We start from the raw sequence: 18985 nt of genomic DNA on the forward strand, positions 1-18985 counted from the left end.
ACTTTTCCTCCAAAACTAAACTAAACTAACTAATTGGTAACTAGATTCATGTGTGTTGATTCCCCTTCAATCCTTGGGTTAAATTGCATCAGAGATGAGTTGGATTTGGGCCTGGGAAGCACAGAAACCGCCCCTAGCGGATTCACCTTAAGTGGGTCACGTGCGAGCACCGACGCGTGCGCGTACATGACGCGTACACCTCGTTTGACAAATTGCTATCCACGTGTACGCGTCATGTACGCGTACGCGTCGCCATGCGACCTCATCGTTTCACGCGTGCGCGTCTATCTCAGCATCCCAAATCCTTATTTCTTCATGAGTTCTCCACTTGCATGCTTTTCCTCTCCACCCCTTTGATCCATTCCTAGCCTTTCCAATCTGAATTCACTAGCAAACATATCAAGGCATCTAGTGGAATCAAAGGTGAATCAAAATTAGCAATTAAGGGCCTAAAAAGCATGTTTTCACACTTAAGCACAAATTAGGAGACAATCATGAAACCATGCTATTTCATTGAATAAATGTGGGTAAAAGGTCATAAAATCCCTTAAATTAAGCACAAGATAAACCCTAAAAATGGGGGTTTATCAGGTGGACGTCTTAGAAGTTTCCAGATTAGACCTCAGATGGATGACTCCTCTGATCGAATATCTGAAATTCGACACCTTACTTGAGGAACAAAAAGAGGCCAAGAAGATCTGGAGGGAAGCACAAAACTACACTTTGGTGAGAAATGTCCTCTATAGAAGGGGAATAAGTACATCATTGTTGAAATATGTCCCGACCTCTAAGACGGAAGAAGTCTTGGACGAAGTACATAGTGGCATCTACAGGAACCATCTCGAGGCAAGATCCTTGGCCAGAAAAGTTATCCGAGCTAGATTCTTCTTGCCAACACTGCAAAGAAATGCCACCAATTTCGTGAAAAAGTGTCAACCTTGTCAGGTGCATGCAAATTTTCACGTCGCTCCCCCAGAAGAACTCATTAGTGTAACTTCTCCATGGCCTTTTGCAAAGTGGGGACTGGACCTACTCAGGCCTTTCCCTTAAGCGCCATGACAAGTAAAGTTTCTCATTGTGGGGGTAGACTACTTCACTAAGTGGATAGAAGCAGAGCCGTTAGCTATTATTACGGCGTAGAGAAGTCGGAAATTTCTGTACAGAAATATTATCACCCGATTTGGAGTTCCACACTCCATCACAACTGATAATGGTACACAGTTCATTGACTCTACATTTAGAAGCTTGGTAGCTAGCATGAAGATCAAGCACCAATTCACCTCGGTTGAGCATCCCCAGGCGAATGGACAAGTAGAAGCAGCCAATAAAGTTATATTGACAGGTTAAAGAAAAGGCTTCAAGAAGCAAAGGGAGCCTGGGCTGAAGAGCTTCTTCAGGTATTATGGGCCTACCAAACCACACCTCATTCAACCACTGGAGAAACACTTTTTTGACTTGCTTATGGCATTGAAGCCATGATCCTCACAAAAGTCACTGAGTAGAGCCCTAAGGTGAGATTTTATAATGAGGTCGGAAACATCTAGGCACACAAAGAGGAACTCGAATAGTTCCCAGAAGTTCGAGAACAAGCCCAGATAAGAGAAGCAGCATTAAAAACAAAGGATGGCAACAAGGTATAACGGAAGGGTCATTCGAAGAAGCTTCACCTCAGACGACTTAGTACTCATCAGAAATGACATCGGAGTGAAAAGTCAGGAGAAGGAAAACTCGCTGCTAACTAGAAAGGACCCTACAAGATAGTTGAGGTCTTGAGAAAAGGATACTACAAAGTGTCCGACCTAGGAGGATTTGAGCTCCCAAAGTCATGGCACGCTTGCAATATGAAGAGATATTACAGCTAGAAGCGAATCTCACTCCCTGATGTACTCTTTTTTCTGACTTCATGGTTTTTTCCCAAGAAGGATTTTCTTGAAGGGGGTTTTAACGAGGCATCAAAGTGAGGGCTATGGGCAGAAAAGCCATAAGTCACTCCCTTAGTAGCAAAAGCACCCTTATGAAACCATATTTCATTAGTAATAACATCTCTTTTTCTATCTCTTTACTTTTCTCTTTAAAATTTTCATTTATCATTACTACGATACGCACTGACTTAAGCTCAGAAAAACACGAAAATCCATTGACCGACCTACATGGTCGGCAAGATAAAGCGACGAGGTACAAGTCAGTGTAAAGAGGTTATAAAAGTCGATCATAACAACTCGGAAGTAAGATAGCTAACGACTTATAAGTCGGATAGCCCGAGCAGATCAAAATGCATTGCAAAAATAAACTAAGTTACAATAACTACTCAATAAACAAAGTTGAGCGTAAAAGATTAAGCCAATGGAAAACAAAGAGATACTAAAGCCCCTTAAAAAGACCAGGGGAAAAGGCTTTTCATAAAAGCCTGGCCAAAACAGAAAGATTAGGCAAGGAAAAGTTTTCCTCCAACCACGCTGGGCAGTAGAAAAATTATCTAACTCAGATAATATTCTTTCATTTTACGAAAAGTTTTTCAGAAAGCTTTATAAAACTCGAAGCAGCAAGAGCTTTTTGCCAAAAAACAACATCACATGCATAAAACGACGATTTTGTTAAAGGTCCTATCCAAAAAAAGGACCAAACGAAATAAAAATTGTTATTAAAGGCCCTATAAAAGGACCAAATGTCAAGGTACTACCAGCAAGATACACAAACAAATATAAAGAGTTCATAAAAGGACCCACAAGCCAGGCCTTAAATAGCTTAAATCATTGGGGACCAAGAAGAGGATTAGGGTCATCGGCAGGAGAGGAAGTTGGTTCGGCCACAGAAGTCAGAAGGGTCTGAGGGATCTCTTCGGAATCACAGGTCGAAGTCACAACAGGAGCAGCGGAAGAAGTCGGCATATCAACCTCACGAGGAGGGGATTCAATGATGTGCTGCCCTGCCTTCTTTAACTCGGAGTCAGTCTCAGGACGAGGAGGAGACACTATCTCTCCATTAATAACAACCTTGTCAGGGTGAAGAGGGGATAAATCCAAGTCGGGAGCAATGACTCCGACTTGTTGTTTCAGCACCGTAAACACCTCTTCAGTACCCTCAACAATGTAGTCCTCCAAGTCCTGGTAGCTCTCTCGAAGCTGCTCAACCTCCTTTTTCAAATCAAGATTGGCCGAAAAAGATCCTAATATAGTTCTGTTCAGCTTTCCTCTTCAGACCCTCAGCCATAGCACACTGGCCCATCAATTTTTTCTCCCTCTCCCAGGTCTGAGCAAGCTTTTCCTTCAGTCTATCATTCTCCTCCTGCAACCTTTTCTCATCCTCTTGATACGTGACAATCTTCCCTTGGAGATCTTCCAAAGATTTTTGAGTAGCGCTCAATGGAATTTTGTCAAAGACATCAAGAAGAGAGGTACAGACCCCCAACAATCCGAATTCCCCATCGGATTAAGATCTGAAGATGATTTCGGATATCAGCATCATCCATAGCAATTTGACTATAGGGAAGGATGTGCTTCCTAGTAAACTTAGGCCCATCAAAGTCGGTGTCCCCAACACTAGAGGAACTGGCTTCCATAGTCTTACGTTTCTTCTTCTCAGGTTCCGAGGTGGATTGAATTGGGGGAGCAGAAGGAGGAGCAGGAATAGGGTTTACGAAAATGGGCTGAGAAGAAGTCCACAAACCCAAGACTTGACGACGAGGTGGAGTGACGGAAGCTCCGGCCTCCTAAGCAGTAGCCCGGGCATGAGCATTCTTCTTGGCCTCCTGCACCTTCTGGTAAGCTACCTTCGACCCACTTTTCGTTTTTTCTGAAAAAGGAAATTATAAATGATTAGCACACAATTCGGACGCAAGCAAAACAACACAAGCCAGAAGAGTTAGAAAACGACTACAAAATCAAAATTAAAGGCTACCTAGCTCAGTCCGGACATAACTCGGAGAACCGAGAAGAAATTTCTTGGTATCGAGGTTGGGAGCCCGTCCCCAAGCCTCTTGGAAAAACTCGACCACTGCCTCCTCCACCTCGTCCAAATCAACCATATTGTACTTCTCTACGGGGGTTGCCTCTGCCCAGTATAATTGAAAGCGAGGCTCATGGTTGTCATTCAGAAAAAAGGGGTGATAACCCTCGATAGCTTGAACTTTGAAAAAGGAATTTTTAAAATCATGGAAGGACTCATCAAACATAGAAAAAACCTTCCGACCCTGTATAGCTCGGAAAGAAACCCATTGCTACTTATTCTGCTTATTAAAAGGCTTGGTCAGGTGGTAAAGGTAGAAAAAGATTCTTAAAGAAGTCGGGAAGTCAAGCTCTTGGCTGACAAGTTAGTATATTTTTAAGAAACCTCAAGAATTGTGGTGGAGTTGGGTAGGAGCTACTCGGCAGTGGAACAAAACCTCCATCTCAAAATCAGAAAAAGGGAAGGTAACCCCCAAACGGGTAAAAAGGCAATCATACATGAAAATAAAGTGGGGATTAGAGTCGTTAAGCCTCTCACAACAAACTCGGTCTTCAGATCCCGGAGCCACTAGTTCATATTTGGGTTCATCAGCATCTAGGCTACAAATCCTATGGTGCTTTCGGAGTTCAGTTATAAAAACGTCATCCACTAAAAAGTTTTCAGAGAGGACAGAAGTATCCACCCATCTCAAAAGGGCTTCTGAGATTTGGGAAGACATTTTCAGAAAGTTAATATATAAGGAAATATACCTACATTACACAAAGAAAAAGGGCATCATTAAAAGCCAGTCCAATCATCAAAAGCCAGTTCAAAGATAATTCTTTTCAAAACAAAAGAGCAGGAAGAACCGACAGTCACTGCCAAAAAGACTTTCGCAAAAAGAAAGCGCAAAATCTCAAAAGAAAAATCTTCTTACTATAGTAAAGATATCACAGAGGAATCTTACTCTCAAAGCATGCAGTATATTAAGTATAAAAAATATTATAAAAAGTAAAAGAGAGATGCAAAAAACTAACCTTTGTGAAGAAGAAGATAGAAAGGTGAACACTGCAACAAAAGAGAGCTTGAAGATTTTGTGAGTAAGAAAAAGAGCGAAGGAGCGAAACAGTTCTTAGAAAGTAAACAAAAGAAAGAAAGAAGAGGGAAAAGTATTTATAACACACTAGGGGCATAACAGTAAAACAACGCAATCATTAAAAGAGCGCGCCTTTACCAATGTAACTGTCCCCCGCGTGTAAATGCAAAACCCAAATGGACGCGACGGTTGACAAAACGCGACGTTGTACCACCCCCCATTCTTCAAAACATACAACTCGGACGGTGGCTTCCAGGCAGGAACAAGTCGGAGGCCACCTTCCTTCAATGTTTGGACCTTCCATTCGAGTCCAACCATCCAATTCTAGGTAAGTCCCAAAATAATACTATTATCTTATAAATTCATAATTATTTTATTCAATTATGTAAGTTAATATTAAGAAACATTAATATGAAAAGAAATTATCATTTAAAATAAGCTATCATATATTGTTATTTATTCCCATCATGCATAATTATAATTATTTATTTTTAAGATAGATCATCAAATTAATTAAGTATTAATTAAGATTTTCTTTTCTTATTTTAAAGTACATCATTTCTGTTATACTGTTATTGTACGGACGCATAATTATTTTAATTAATTACATAAAATTAATATTAAGAAACATTAATATGAAAAAAAACTATCATTTAAAAAAAATTGTCGGATATTATTAATATTATAAATCAATCATGCATAATTATAATTATTTATTCTTAAAATATATAATCAAATCTATTTAGTATTGTTAGAAACAAGAGACTAAATTAGAGAAATGATTTGTATATTATTGAGTGTGTTGTCTATTCAAGTTATGTGGAATGATACAATATAGAAGGATATTTATAGGTGCTAAGAGAATCGAAATAATAAAGACGTAATCTCCTATAATAAATATTCAGATATACTAAATAATACTAATTGATCCTAATTATATTCTAACATCCCCCTCAAACTCAAGTGATAACTTGAGTTTGAAACTTATTTAAAACAATGAAATAAAGAGAAAAAAAACTACATAAACTGATAAAACGGGTGCAGAACTGTCGAAAGGAAGCGCAGACGAAACTGCCGCTTGTCTGAAAGAAGCGCAGACGGAACTGCCGCTATTTGAAGGAAGCGCAGACGGAACTGCCGGAAAGAAACGCAGATAGAACTGCCACAAGGAAACACAGACGAAATACAGACGAAACTGTCACAAGAAAACGCAGACGGAACTGCCACGAGAGAACACAAACGGAACTGTCACGAGAGAACGCAGATGGAACTGTCACGAGAGAACGCAGACGGAACTGTCACGAGAGAACGCAGACGGAACTGTCGAAAGAGAGCGAAAACTATATGATTTCTTCATGAGAATAGGTAAGCAGCAGATGACAATGGTGTTTGATCATTCGACTCGAAAAAATACAAGACAGAGAAAATATGCTAGTCGATGATGTGAAAAAGCATCAAAGGAGTGACAAAAGGAAAGAAGAATGACATAGAAAAAAAAATGCAAAAACTACGGTGATTTCACCGCAAGGAAAATAACCTATCCTCTTCAAAGAGGATACCATGGCTCTGATACCATGTTAGAAACAAGAGACTAAACTAGATAAAGGATTTGTATATTATTGAGTGTGTTGTCAATTCAAGTTATGTGAAAATGATACATAATAGAAGGAAATTTATAGGTGCTAAGAGAATCGAAATAATAAAGACATAATCTCCTATAATAAATATTCAGATATACTAAATAATACTAATTGATCCTAATAGATCCTAATTATATTCTAACAAGTATTAATTATTATTTTTTATTTTAAAATATAACAATCCTATTATATTTTTAATCAATTAAGTAAAATTAATGTTAAGAAATATTAATATGAAAGAAAATTATTAATTAAAGAAAACTGTCATATATTATTATATTAATTAGATTATACAGCAATCATACATAATTAAAATTATTTTTTTCTTAAACTATATAATAAAATTAATTTAGAATTAATTAATTTTTTTCTATTTTAAAGTAAATCAATCCTATTATTATTATTATTATTATTATTATTATTATTATTATTATTATTATATAAACTAATGTTAAAGATATAAACTAAAATTTTGATTGCTTACAAAAAAATATATACACATATTTTTTTTTATAATAATTAAGATATTTGTTTATTACATATTATGTTTTTTATTTAATTAAAGTATTTTGTTAATTTTTGTATTATACACTTTTGTTTACTTTTTGGATAGATAACAAAAAATATATAAGATTAATTTAAAATTGATATATATTCTTGAATATTTTTTTCATTAAACATATATAAGACATAAATAAAAAAATAATTATTTTTTATACATGGCACGGATATATACACATACACTAGTTATATTGAAAAGAAGTAAGAATTTAAATGTGTTTCGAGAATTAAAGAATAAATTGTTTTTTATATTATTGTATAATAAATTAAATTATATACATATTTAAATATAATATAAATGTTATTTTATTTTTATTTAAATATAAAATATTATATTTGGTATCATTTTTATTATTATAAGATTATAAAATTTAAAGTTACTTATATAACATTTGTGTATATTTGATGTATATTTTAAAAATTTATTTTTATACAAATTATAACTATATATTAAATATTAAATTACAAGATTTTTTTTCTTTTTTCTTTACTTAAGCCTTATGCTTGCTTTTGTTTTTAATGAAAAATTATAGGTGTAAATAACAAATATTCTCTTGAGTTATGAGTATATATAAGTCTGAAACTTATTATTGGATCAATTTATTTTATATTAATTTCCTGCATAATTAAGTAAATTAATCAGATACATAATTAAATTTTTAGTCCAATAATAATTTTTAGTCATCATCAATTAATTTTTTGTTAATTCTTTAAACTCAACAATTTTTATACAAAATTATAACTATATATTAAATATATAATTATTTTATGAGATAAAAGTAAAGAATAAATTCGCTAAAATATAAAAGGAGGATAAGACCAGGACAATAGAAAGGGTCACGTGATTTAAAAAAAAAAAAAAAAAAAAGTGGCGGTGGCTTCTCTGGCTCGAAGTGAAGGAGTGTCGTAGGAAGGTCTAAGGTGCGGTGCTAACAACAGTTGCCCTGAGCAACAATCCGAGGTTGAGGAGGTTTCAGTTTCACTGTGAGGAGGCGCTGTTGGTTTTTTAACTTGTCTCTCAAAAATAAAATAAAAACCAACAAAATAATAATAATAATAATAATAAAGAATAAACCACCCCATTCCGAATTACTCACACAATTGGAGAAAGAGAGTGAGGAGGGGACATAACATTCATAAGCATAGCATTCCCCCATTTTTCCGAATAATCCCTAGCTTGGTATTTTACGGTACCATAAAGTCTACAATTTTGATATTCACCTCTGTCAGGTACATACTTCTCTATGATTTTTTTTTCTTTATTTTTTTATTACCGTTATCATTCCCAATTTTGAGAGCAAATCTTGATCTCCATTCAAAACCCTAGCTCAGTTCTTGAATGTCTGTTGGATCGTTTCCTTTTCTCATTCGATTGGGTACTGCTGGATTACTTGCTATCTGCAGGGGGGGATACCAGAGAAGAAGCTTCAATTGTGAAGAGATTTGATTGATTCATGGTTGGTGATTGGCTATTCACCTGAATTCGTTCAGGGAAGGAAAGAATTCCCCCTTCTATGATGCCGATTAAACCAGGTCAAGTAGAATTTTCCTTGGGAATCATTATCATCTCTTTTGGGGGTTTAAGGTCTTAGGAAGGTTTTACGTTTTCCTCATGCAAATTCTGTGGGCTGAAACAAGAATCTTGTTGAGGCTGGTCTCTGTTCTTTCTTGGTATAGTCTTTGATTTGTATCACTCATACATTTGTATCTGTAATACTGTAAAGTTTACTTCTTGATACTGGGTTTGTAAGTATTGTTGCGTTTTGTGTCTGATTTGAATTTCAATGGCTAACCCAACACAACCTAATGTTGGGTATACCACTTCAAACCCGGATAGACAGAGTCCTACCCCTGACAAGAGTCCCATACCACCCCCTCCACCTTTTGCATCACCACCTAGATTTCCTCCCCCCATATTGCAATTGCAGCAAGATCAAGCTTCTTCCCCTTCGGTTAAACCCCCAAATTCGTCGTCCCCAGCCAATGGAGTTAAATCTGGCAGCCTTGTTCCTCACATGAGCACCCCGCCGGGGCCTCCTGTTTTTACATCGCCTGTCCGGCCGGCAGCTGTTCCTTTTCGCACATCACCTGCCTCGCCTCAGCCACTTGCTTTCTCTTCAGGATCATCTTTGCCGACTTCATCGCCACCGCGATTTTCAAATGGATCGGTTGAGTTGCAACACCAAGTTTCTGATAGCATAGAGGACCATCTTCCCGCCGGGGAGTCATCCTTTGTTCTTTTCTCAGCTCATAAGGTACATTATCATTTATTTGGTTTTACAGCCTAGCCTTGCATTTTTAAATTTAATATTATTATTTGGTAATCAGATTATGTTATAACCTCCTTTCCATTTGATAAGTAGGTATTGAAACAGAAGAAACAAGCTAATGTGCCCAGTCTGGGTTTTGGGGCATTGGTTTCTCCTGGGAGGGAGGTCTCAACGGGCCCTCAAGTTATTCAGCGTGATCCCCATCGATGTCAAAGCTGTGGAGCTTATGCAAATATATATTGCAACATATTGCTTGGATCAGGTCAGTGGCAGTGTGTTATATGTAGGAAATTGAATGGAAGTGATGGCGAGTACATTGGGCATAGTAAGGAAGATCTTCACAGATTTCCAGAACTATCTTCCCCGATGGTTGACTATGTTCAAACTGGGAACAAGGGACCTGGTTTTGTTCCAGTTTCAGATTCCAGAATGTCTGCCCCAGTTGTTCTTGTTATAGATGAATGCTTAGATGAACCCCACTTACAGCATCTACAAAGCTCCTTGCATGCTTTTGTTGATTCTCTTCCTCCAACAACAAGATTAGGAATTGTACTATATGGCCGTACTGTGTCAATATATGATTTTTCAGAAGAGTCAATTGCATCTGCTGACGTGCTTCCTGGGGACCAGTCACCAACCCAAGAATCTTTGAAAGGATTGATTTATGGTACTGGCATATACTTGTCAGCAATGCATGCCTCACTACCTGTAGCACATTCCATATTTTCATCATTGAGGCCCTACAAGTTAAACATACCAGAAGCTTCTAGAGATCGATGCCTTGGAACTGCTGTTGAGGTTGCTCTTGCTATAATTCAGGGCCCATCTGCTGATCTGTCACGAGGGGTAGTTAAAAGATCAGGGGGCAATAGTAGAATTGTTGTCTGTGCCGGTGGACCAAATACTTACGGACCTGGATCAGTTCCTCATTCTTTTAATCACCCTAATTATCCTTATATGGAAAAGACAGCAATAAAGTGGATGGAGAATCTTGGTCGAGAGGCTCATCGACACAATACTGTTATTGATATTTTATGTGCTGGAACGTGTCCCGTAAGAGTTCCCATCTTACAACCTCTTGCTAAAGCATCAGGTGGTGTTTTGGTGCTCCATGATGATTTCGGGGAAGCCTTGGGTGTTAATTTGCAAAGGGCGTCTGCCAGGTCAGCAGGTTCTCATGGTTTGTTAGAATTGCGCACATCAGATGATATTCTCATAACTCAAGTTGTTGGCCCTGGGGAAGAATCACATGTAGACACCCATGAAACCTTTAAAAATGATACAGCCATTTATATTCAGATGCTAAGTGTTGAAGAAACACAGAGCTTCTCTCTCTCAATGGAAACTAGAGGAGATATCAAAAGTGATTATGTATTTTTCCAGTTTGCTATTCAGTATTCAAATGTGTTTCAAGCTGATATATCCAGGGTTATCACTGTTAGACTGCCCACTGTAGATAGTATTTCGGGATATCTTGAGAGTGTTCAAGATGAAGTTGCTGCAGTCCTAATTGCAAAAAGAAGTTTGTTACGAGCTAAAAGCCATTCAGACGCAATTGATATGCGGGCAACAATAGATGAAAGAATCAAGGATATTGCTCTAAAGTTTGGTCCTCAAGTACCCAAATCTAAACTTCACTGCTTCCCAAAGGAGCTTTCCCTTTTACCAGAGATCCTTTTCCATCTCAGGAGAGGACCACTATTGGGAAGCATTATTGGTCATGAAGATGAAAGGTCTGTGCTGAGGAACTTGTTTCTGAATGCATCTTTTGATCTGTCACTCCGAATGGTTGCTCCTCGTTGTCTAATGCATAGGGAGGGAGGAACTTTCGAGGAGTTACCAGCTTATGATCTTGCAATGCAGTCTGATGCTGCTGTTGTACTTGACCATGGCACTGATGTCTTCATTTGGTTGGTATGTCTCTTATTATTCATTTTAGCATGGAGTTTTCTTAGTGAGAGATTTGCATTTTTTTTAGGGCATTGTTATGGTGCTAATCCAAACCAATTATTATTACTAACGCACTGTTGTGCCAATGATCAGAAATTATGTTTTAAATTAGCCTCGTGCCATGTATATAATATGATCAGTAATACACGAAGCGGGTAATATGCGCCATAGTGGACTTGAAAGATCAGTACATTTTAGAATTTAGAAACAATATTTGTGTCTGGTCATGGTTGTTCATGTTGTTTCAATAGCACCAGGGTATGTACATGTATACTTTCTTCCTTTTAACCTGTTTTCATCTTCCGTTCTTCTTTCCTATGTCCTTTTTATGAGTGGGAATGCCATCCAGCTCCTGCATTTTCTGCTGCCAGGCCACGGCTGCCATTATTAGATGCTGCTGTAGCTAGTGGCATGCTTTTCCCTGTTTTGAAAACTTTCCGTTTTCTTGTTCTTTTTTGTTCTTTCTTGGGTTGTTTTTATTTATTCATTTATTTAATACTGATGAGTGTATTGTAGGGTGCTGAACTTGCAGCTGATGAAGGAAGAAGTGCTGCTGCTTTAGCAGCTTGCCGGACATTGGCTGAAGAGCTGACAGAATTCCGTTTCCCAGCGCCTCGTATACTTGCATTTAAGGTTAACATTCTCTGCTAATCCCGACTACAAAGTGTATTTTTCTTTGCATATCTCCATTTTCCATCTTCTGCTTAGAAGGTTAATTATAACAGAAAATTTATATCTGAAACAGGAGGGTAGCTCGCAGGCTCGATATTTCGTCTCTCGCCTCATACCAGCACACAAGGATCCTCCTTATGAGCAGGTTAGCATCACTATCACTTCTTCGTTGCAAAACTAAGGTTTTGCTTATTATTAGATTATGGTGGCATACATTGCATGTTGAATGATGCATGTTTTCGCAGGAGGCAAGATTCCCGCAACTTAAGTCATTGACATCAGAACAGCGAACGAAGCTGAAGAGCAGTTTTGTTCACTTTGATGATCCTAGTTTCTGCGAATGGATGCGAAGCTTGAAAGTTGTGCCACCTGAGCCAAGCTGATGTAGGGCCATTTTTGTGGTTTGATTTTGCTGCATCTTCCAATCAGCACGGTACTCGTTGCTGATTCTTTATTTAGTTGTTTGAGGCGAAGTTTGTTTAGATGATGATGTTTCTCATGTCCCAAAATCTTTCGCTTCAGTGCCATGTTCAACTTCATTTTGTTCATGTCCGAGAAACATCTATGCAATTGCAAGTTGCAATTGGAGAGAAAAATAGTGGGGCTTTTTCGTTTTGGTTGGAGAGAATGATTGTGGTGCACAGAATTTTTCACAATTTACATGAACAATAAAGGATTTCACTTAATTTATATCGATAACAATTATTGACTGCTTGTGCTATCCTTAATCTCTTGGTTTATGGTTTTTGACCACAAACTTTTTAAGCTGGATTGATTTAATTTTAAAAAGAATTAACAAAAAGAGAAACGTTTGAAAAAAACAAAAGGAAAAAGAAGAAATGTACTAAGTATTTAACTTGACATTTTTAGATTATGGTCTGCATGTACGAAGCTACTAAAGTTTAATGGACTCTAACGGAGTTGAAAGATCATATTTTACCTTTTAACATTTTTTTAATGCTTACTAACATGATTACTACATTAAAACTACACATTTTCAAAGTGAAGGAAACTTAACTGAAGTATTTAAGTTTTTATACATTTTAAATCCTTTAAATTATTAAAATACTTTATCAAACCTTCATGGGTATAGATTATTTAAAACTCTTACATTTATATTCTTGAAAATATATGTTGTGATAAAGTGACATTTTTTCCCCACACAACCCCCTCAATGGCCTCATTAACCTCATTAAGCATTGGTGGTTAGTGGTGGAAAGAGATCACTTCTATTACTACCATTTATTTATGTCTCACCAATAAAATTTAGATGTGTTTATTTATTTATTTTATTAATTTGGTAAAGATACAAAGCTCGAACAAGGGCAAGAATTTTGCGGGCCACTTCGGTTGACTTTAGGGACAAGAAGCAGCGATTACAGATCAGATCAAACGCTTCGTTGCAATAATTCAATTAATGATAATTAATTACCTTTAATTAAATTAGTACACTAGTAAATAGTAAACAAGTTGCAGGAGTAGTTGACCAGAAGCACAATACAATAATGTAGTAGTAGCCATAGAAACTGTAAACAGAATTGGGAATAACACTTCACTGTAAAAAAAAAAAAAGAAAATAATAATTCCTGAGAGAAAGGCGCGATTTATCTGAAAGAAGAAAACCTAGTAGCCGCTGAAAGCGAAAACCCTAAAGAGACTCACGCCACAAAATCGCTCTCGCGCGCTTTGTCCCCCTCCGGCGGCATCTCGGCAATCGGTAAGAAACACACTTATGCCGTTTCGATTCATTCCAATTCAGCTACAATCGTCATTTCGTGTTTTTTTCGTGTTACAGGTTCTCGTCGTTCAGGATGGCGGGGAGTGAAGCGAAAAACTCTGGCTCAAAGCAATCTGGTAATTGTGGCTAGAAACTGTTAAAACGCTTTGTCATTTCTCATTTTTTTCGGATTTTAGCTTCCATTCTTATGGCCAAATCCTCGCAGGTGCGAAGAAGAAGGAGGTGAAGAAAGAGACTGGATTAGGACTCACGAATCGCAAGGCTGATAACTTCGGAGAGTGGTATTCCGAGGTATTTTATCCCTCATCTTGTAACTTAGTTTCACGTGTTCTATTGCGTTGGACTTTGAGTTCGGTGGAATTTGCTGTGCCAGATCTGTTCTTATTGCACTGTGTTCTCGTCTCAGTTGTTTGAATTAATTTGCACAGGTGGTTGTTAATTCCGAAATGATTGAGTACTATGACATTTCTGGCTGCTACATTCTGAGGCCTTGGGCAATGGCAATATGGGAGATCATGCAAGTGAGTTTCTTAATTTGTCAGTGTTGTTGGATGGCAGTAGTGGTGTTTTTCAAACAACTGGTGTTAGTCTAACATAGATCATGTTTATTTGTGTATGATTTGCACAACTAGCTGTATTAAGGTTCTTTTTTATTTCATCAACTATATCAGGGATTCTTCGATCCTGAAATAAAGAAGATGAAAATCAAGAATTGCTACTTCCCTTTGTTTGTGTCTCCCGGAGTTTTGGAAAAGGAGAAGGAGCACGTTGAGGGATTTGCACCAGAGGTGAGAATTTTCTAATTTGTTGGTTAGGCTGTTTAATGTATACTCTTAAGATTTGTTTGAATTATTTGTTTTTCCCCCCTCTGAAATGGGGACATTATAGAAGATTATTGCAAGCTGAAATCCATTGTTAGATGGCTAGATGATCTGATTTACTGGCACAATATTAAGTAGCAACCTCCGTGTATTGTATAGCTGATGAGATTTTGATGTGTTGAAATGAGGAATTATTTATGACTTGCGGCAGAAGGAACTACAAACCTTCTCTGCCTTCTGGAATGACTTTCTCTAATGTGCTACTCTTTGACAGGTTGCTTGGGTGACAAAGTCTGGAAAAACCGACTTAGAAATTCCCATTGCCATTCGTCCAACTAGTGAAACTGTCATGTATCCATACTACTCCAAGTGGATTAGGGGACACCGTGACTTGCCTCTGAAACTTAATCAGTGGTGTAATGTTGTTAGATGGGAGTTCAGCAACCCCACACCATTCATCAGGTAGCAAGAAGCTTTATATTTTAGCTTGTACTCCTTTCTCCATATTATAATATGATGTTCAAAGTATGATACTAGCCAACCAAGCTAGGCCTCAAATTTTCAAATATCCAGCCTTCCAATGTTGTTGTACTGTAAAATTTTGTATGGTTTTTTAATGAATCGAAGTTCCTCTAATGATGACTCGCTAATTCTGGTGAATTGGTTGTTAATACAAGCAATAGTGATTGATTTAAATGAACTTATTTTTCAGTAATTTAGCTTGGGCCCTTGTTGCTATCACATTCAAAACTCCATTTTATTGTTGTTTTACATAAATGCATATTTTGATTGCAGGAGTCGAGAGTTCCTTTGGCAGGAAGGACATACTGCTTTTGCAACTAAGGAAGAGGCAGATGCTGAGGTAATTCTTCAAATAACAAAAGAACATACATTGGCTATGTAGTACCATTCCACATCTGGTGCAATATCATATGCTGATATTGATAAGTCCCTACTTTTTGACTTCAGCACATGCGATTCCAGTTTCAGTAGCATCTTTTGAAAACTACTTCCAAAGTTCTCTAAAGTATTACTATTTCAGGTTCTTGAGATATTGGAATTATATAGGCGCATATATGAAGAGTTTTTAGCCATTCCTGTCATTAAGGGTAAGAAAAGTGAGATGGAGAAGTTTGCTGGTGGACTTTACACTACCAGTGTTGAGGTATATGTCTGAGACACATGCACGTATGCTGCTATTTTTCTGAATGGAAAAAGTTTGTATATAAATTGTAATGCTCCCTTTGATAGGCATTTATTCCAAACACTGGACGTGGAGTACAAGGTGCTACTTCTCATTGTCTTGGCCAAAATTTTGCTAAGATGTTCGAGATAAACTTTGAAAATGAAAAGGGAGAAAAAGCAATGGTCTGGCAAAACTCATGGGCCTATAGTACTCGAACTGTAAGCTTTGATATCTTGAATGTACTGTCATCTGAGGGTTCCTTCACATCAAATTGCATCTAAGATTTTGACTGTTTTGAACAGATTGGGGTGATGGTGATGGTTCACGGTGATGACAAGGGACTAGTGCTGCCTCCTAAAGTGGCCTCAGTCCAAGTTATTGTGATTCCGGTGCCTTACAAAGATGCTAATACTCAAGGAATCTTTGATGCCTGTACTGCAACTGTAAATACATTGTGTGAAGCAGGTATTCGTGCTGAGTCAGATTTTAGAGACAACTATTCTCCTGGATGGAAGTATTCACACTGGGAAATGAAAGGTGTTCCTCTTAGAATTGAAATTGGGCCAAAGGATTTAGCAAATAAGCAGGTTTTCAATTCTTTAGTACTTCTGCACCAATTCTCGTGTTATGTTGCTTCATCAATCTCAGTTTTGAGCTGAAAACCAAATAAATCTATTCCAATTTCACACAGGCTAGAGCTGTTCGACGTGATAATGGAGCAAAAATAGACATTGCAAATGACAATTTGGTTGATGAAGTTAAGAAGTTACTTGACACTGTTCAACAGAACCTTTTTGATGTTGCAAAACAAAAACGAGATGAATGCATTGAGGTTGTACATACTTGGGATGAATTTGTACAAGCTTTGAACCAAAGAAAAATGATATTAGCTCCTTGGTGTGACGAGGAGGTATGAAGTTCTTTTTGTTTTTGTCCAAATTTTATGTTCTAAATTATGTCTTGATGATCACCTTTCCAGCTTTAGATTTTTGAGGCATTTCTTTTTTTATCTGTCTATACTATCTGTGCCATGTACTTATTCAGGTGTATCATGATTAACTAAGATGCATATTGTCACAAAAAGGGTTGAATGAAAAAATATATCAAAACTGCCCCTACAGGATGGTAACGATATATTTTTCTATTTCAAAACTTCCAATCTGTTGGTACTTGTAGGTTTTCTTCGTTGTCAGATTTACAAATATTAAAGCATTTAATCGTTCCAATTCTAGATCACTTCCATTACATAATTGTCTTACAATGCACTTGATTAGCTATTAATAATGAACATACTATAGTACTTGCTTCTCTCTAATCTCTTGATGATACTGTTGAGTGTTGACACCCTATTTTGCAATACATATTTTTTCTCTCAAGGGACATCATTTAGCTATCTTATGTTCAATATTCAAAATGTCTGACACTATTCATGCTGGATGGTTTGGTGTTTTTCTGGTATCAATTATCAATTTATATTACTTCAGGCGGTGGAAGCTGATGTTAAAGCAAGGACAAAGGGTGAGATGGGAGCAGCTAAGACACTTTGTAGTCCCTTTGATCAGCCAGAACTCCCAGAAGGTATAAGCCTTGTCGTTCAAATCTGTGTTAGAAATAATCTTAAAATTGTTTTCTGCAACTGCCCTCTAAAATCTATCTTAAGCTTTTAGCCAATTCGTATTGATATTTTTTCACGATTTTTTTTATTTTGAATAGTAACACCTTATGTTGCCTTTAATAGGTACCAAGTGCTTTGCGTCAGAAAAACCTGCGAAGAAATGGTCATATTGGGGCAGAAGTTACTAGATTACTAGTTTGTGGTACTTTTTTTTTATATGGGGGGTGCCCTGTCTGGATTTGTTGAGCACACACCAGTTTTAGTTTTTTCAATTGGTTATTTTCTTTTTCAGCTGTTGGTTGTTCGATGATTTTGTACTACATATTACTTAAAAAACTGCAGTTAATTGAACATGACATCATTTACTTGACTCACTGATGATATACAGCATCTATTAATTGTTAATAACTAGCCTAACACAAATTGATGAACTCCACGTTCTCGAGTTTGACCCTTTTTTACTAGCCACAAACATGTTTAGCAGTTGTTCTTCGTGGATTTTGTTCGATTTGTTTAACTTTTATTTTCTTTCCTTTTCTCTCTCCTTATCTTCACGAATGTAATCTTTTTTTCTTTGTGGACATGACGAATGTAATGTTTGATCAGCGAAAATCAGATTGGGGAGCTCTCCTCAAAATGACACCTTATGGATTGAACTTTCACGTTAGTCAAGTTCATTAATATTGTATTCGACTTCACAGCAATTAGTTACTCCAACATCAACGACAATCGTAAGCATGAAGGATAATTTCTTTTTTCCTTTTTGGATAATTTCAATTTTTAAAGAAGGTAAGTAATTCAAACTATCAAAATAGCACTTTACTTTACCCTATTATTAAGTTAAAATTGCTTTTTTTTTTAAATAAATTAATTTAAGTTTATACTGCTTTACAAATAAAATTTTAAAAATAACTTAATATAACTGCTTGCATAATTTTTTTCTAAAATGTTAAATTATATATTTCTTAATGTGCCTTTTAGAAAAGCATAAACAAAACCCAAATGAAGACAGGAGGAGAAAGCAAGTATTAAAAATCCCCTTGTCAAAATTGAATGCGTTACGAAGTGCACTATACATGCCAACAAAAGAAGAAGCAACCCCTCGTAAACCAATCAAATTGAGATGCATATTGATAGCACTTAGCGGTGGCTTCTTTTTCTTTTTGTTCTCTAGGTGGGCAATGGCTTCCATATATTATTATATAAGACCATAACGTTAACACCTGCACAACAATTCAATATGTCAAATATTTTATGGAAAAAGTTGATAGGTCTCTATATGTCTGTACTCGACATGCTGATATTTCCTCAATATTTATGTCAATTATCAGTGTACCTAATTAAATTACGATATTTTTTTTTCTTTTCCTTTGTCCGATCATTGCGATATGGTCCTTCAAAACTAGCTCTTACCTCTTGTGCCATGTGACATCTTGAACAGAGGAACACAAATAATATGACTATATAAAGTGAAAAGGACAAATGTATCTTAATCTAATCACTCTCGCGTTG

General features: G+C 36.8%; 2 protein-coding genes across 2 annotated transcripts; both read left to right on the forward strand.

The window, feature by feature from the left end:
* The first annotated feature begins 8051 nt into the window (after nt 1-8051).
* Nucleotides 8052-12809, forward strand: LOC107646019 (protein transport protein SEC23 A). The gene is made up of 6 exons (XM_016350199.3): nt 8052-8451; nt 8626-9476; nt 9585-11405; nt 11958-12074; nt 12187-12258; nt 12359-12809. The coding sequence occupies exons 2-6, from the start codon at nt 9006-9008 to the stop codon at nt 12494-12496; spliced, it is 2619 nt and encodes an 872-aa protein (XP_016205685.1). The 5' UTR covers nt 8052-8451; nt 8626-9005; the 3' UTR covers nt 12497-12809.
* A 771-nt stretch (nt 12810-13580) lies between these two features.
* Nucleotides 13581-17847, forward strand: LOC107646018 (proline--tRNA ligase, cytoplasmic). Its single transcript, XM_016350198.3, has 13 exons — nt 13581-13830; nt 13909-13967; nt 14057-14142; nt 14280-14372; nt 14523-14639; nt 14947-15134; nt 15468-15534; nt 15715-15837; nt 15924-16076; nt 16161-16445; nt 16550-16768; nt 17343-17436; nt 17597-17847. The coding sequence occupies exons 2-13, from the start codon at nt 13925-13927 to the stop codon at nt 17659-17661; spliced, it is 1533 nt and encodes a 510-aa protein (XP_016205684.1). The 5' UTR covers nt 13581-13830; nt 13909-13924; the 3' UTR covers nt 17662-17847.
* The last annotated feature ends 1138 nt before the right edge of the window (nt 17848-18985 follow it).

This window comes from Arachis ipaensis, chromosome B6, assembly GCF_059453495.1.
Source record: "Arachis ipaensis isolate K30076 ecotype BB chromosome B6, ASM5945349v1, whole genome shotgun sequence".
NCBI classification, from domain to species: domain Eukaryota; kingdom Viridiplantae; phylum Streptophyta; class Magnoliopsida; order Fabales; family Fabaceae; genus Arachis; species Arachis ipaensis.

Excerpts from the sequence above, each read along its gene's own strand:
- LOC107646019 (XM_016350199.3), top strand. The coding sequence starts at position 9,006 with ATGGCTAACCCAACACAACCTAATGTTGGGTATACCACTTCAAACCCG. Across the intron at positions 9,477-9,584 it reads TTCTTTTCTCAGCTCATAAG|GTATTGAAACAGAAGAAACA; the intron begins GTACATTATCAT and ends TTTGATAAGTAG. Across the intron at positions 12,075-12,186 it reads CTCGTATACTTGCATTTAAG|GAGGGTAGCTCGCAGGCTCG; the intron begins GTTAACATTCTC and ends TATCTGAAACAG.
- LOC107646018 (XM_016350198.3), top strand. The coding sequence starts at position 13,925 with ATGGCGGGGAGTGAAGCGAAAAACTCTGGCTCAAAGCAATCTG. Across the intron at positions 14,373-14,522 it reads CAATATGGGAGATCATGCAA|GGATTCTTCGATCCTGAAAT; the intron begins GTGAGTTTCTTA and ends CAACTATATCAG. Across the intron at positions 15,135-15,467 it reads AACCCCACACCATTCATCAG|GAGTCGAGAGTTCCTTTGGC; the intron begins GTAGCAAGAAGC and ends TTTTGATTGCAG.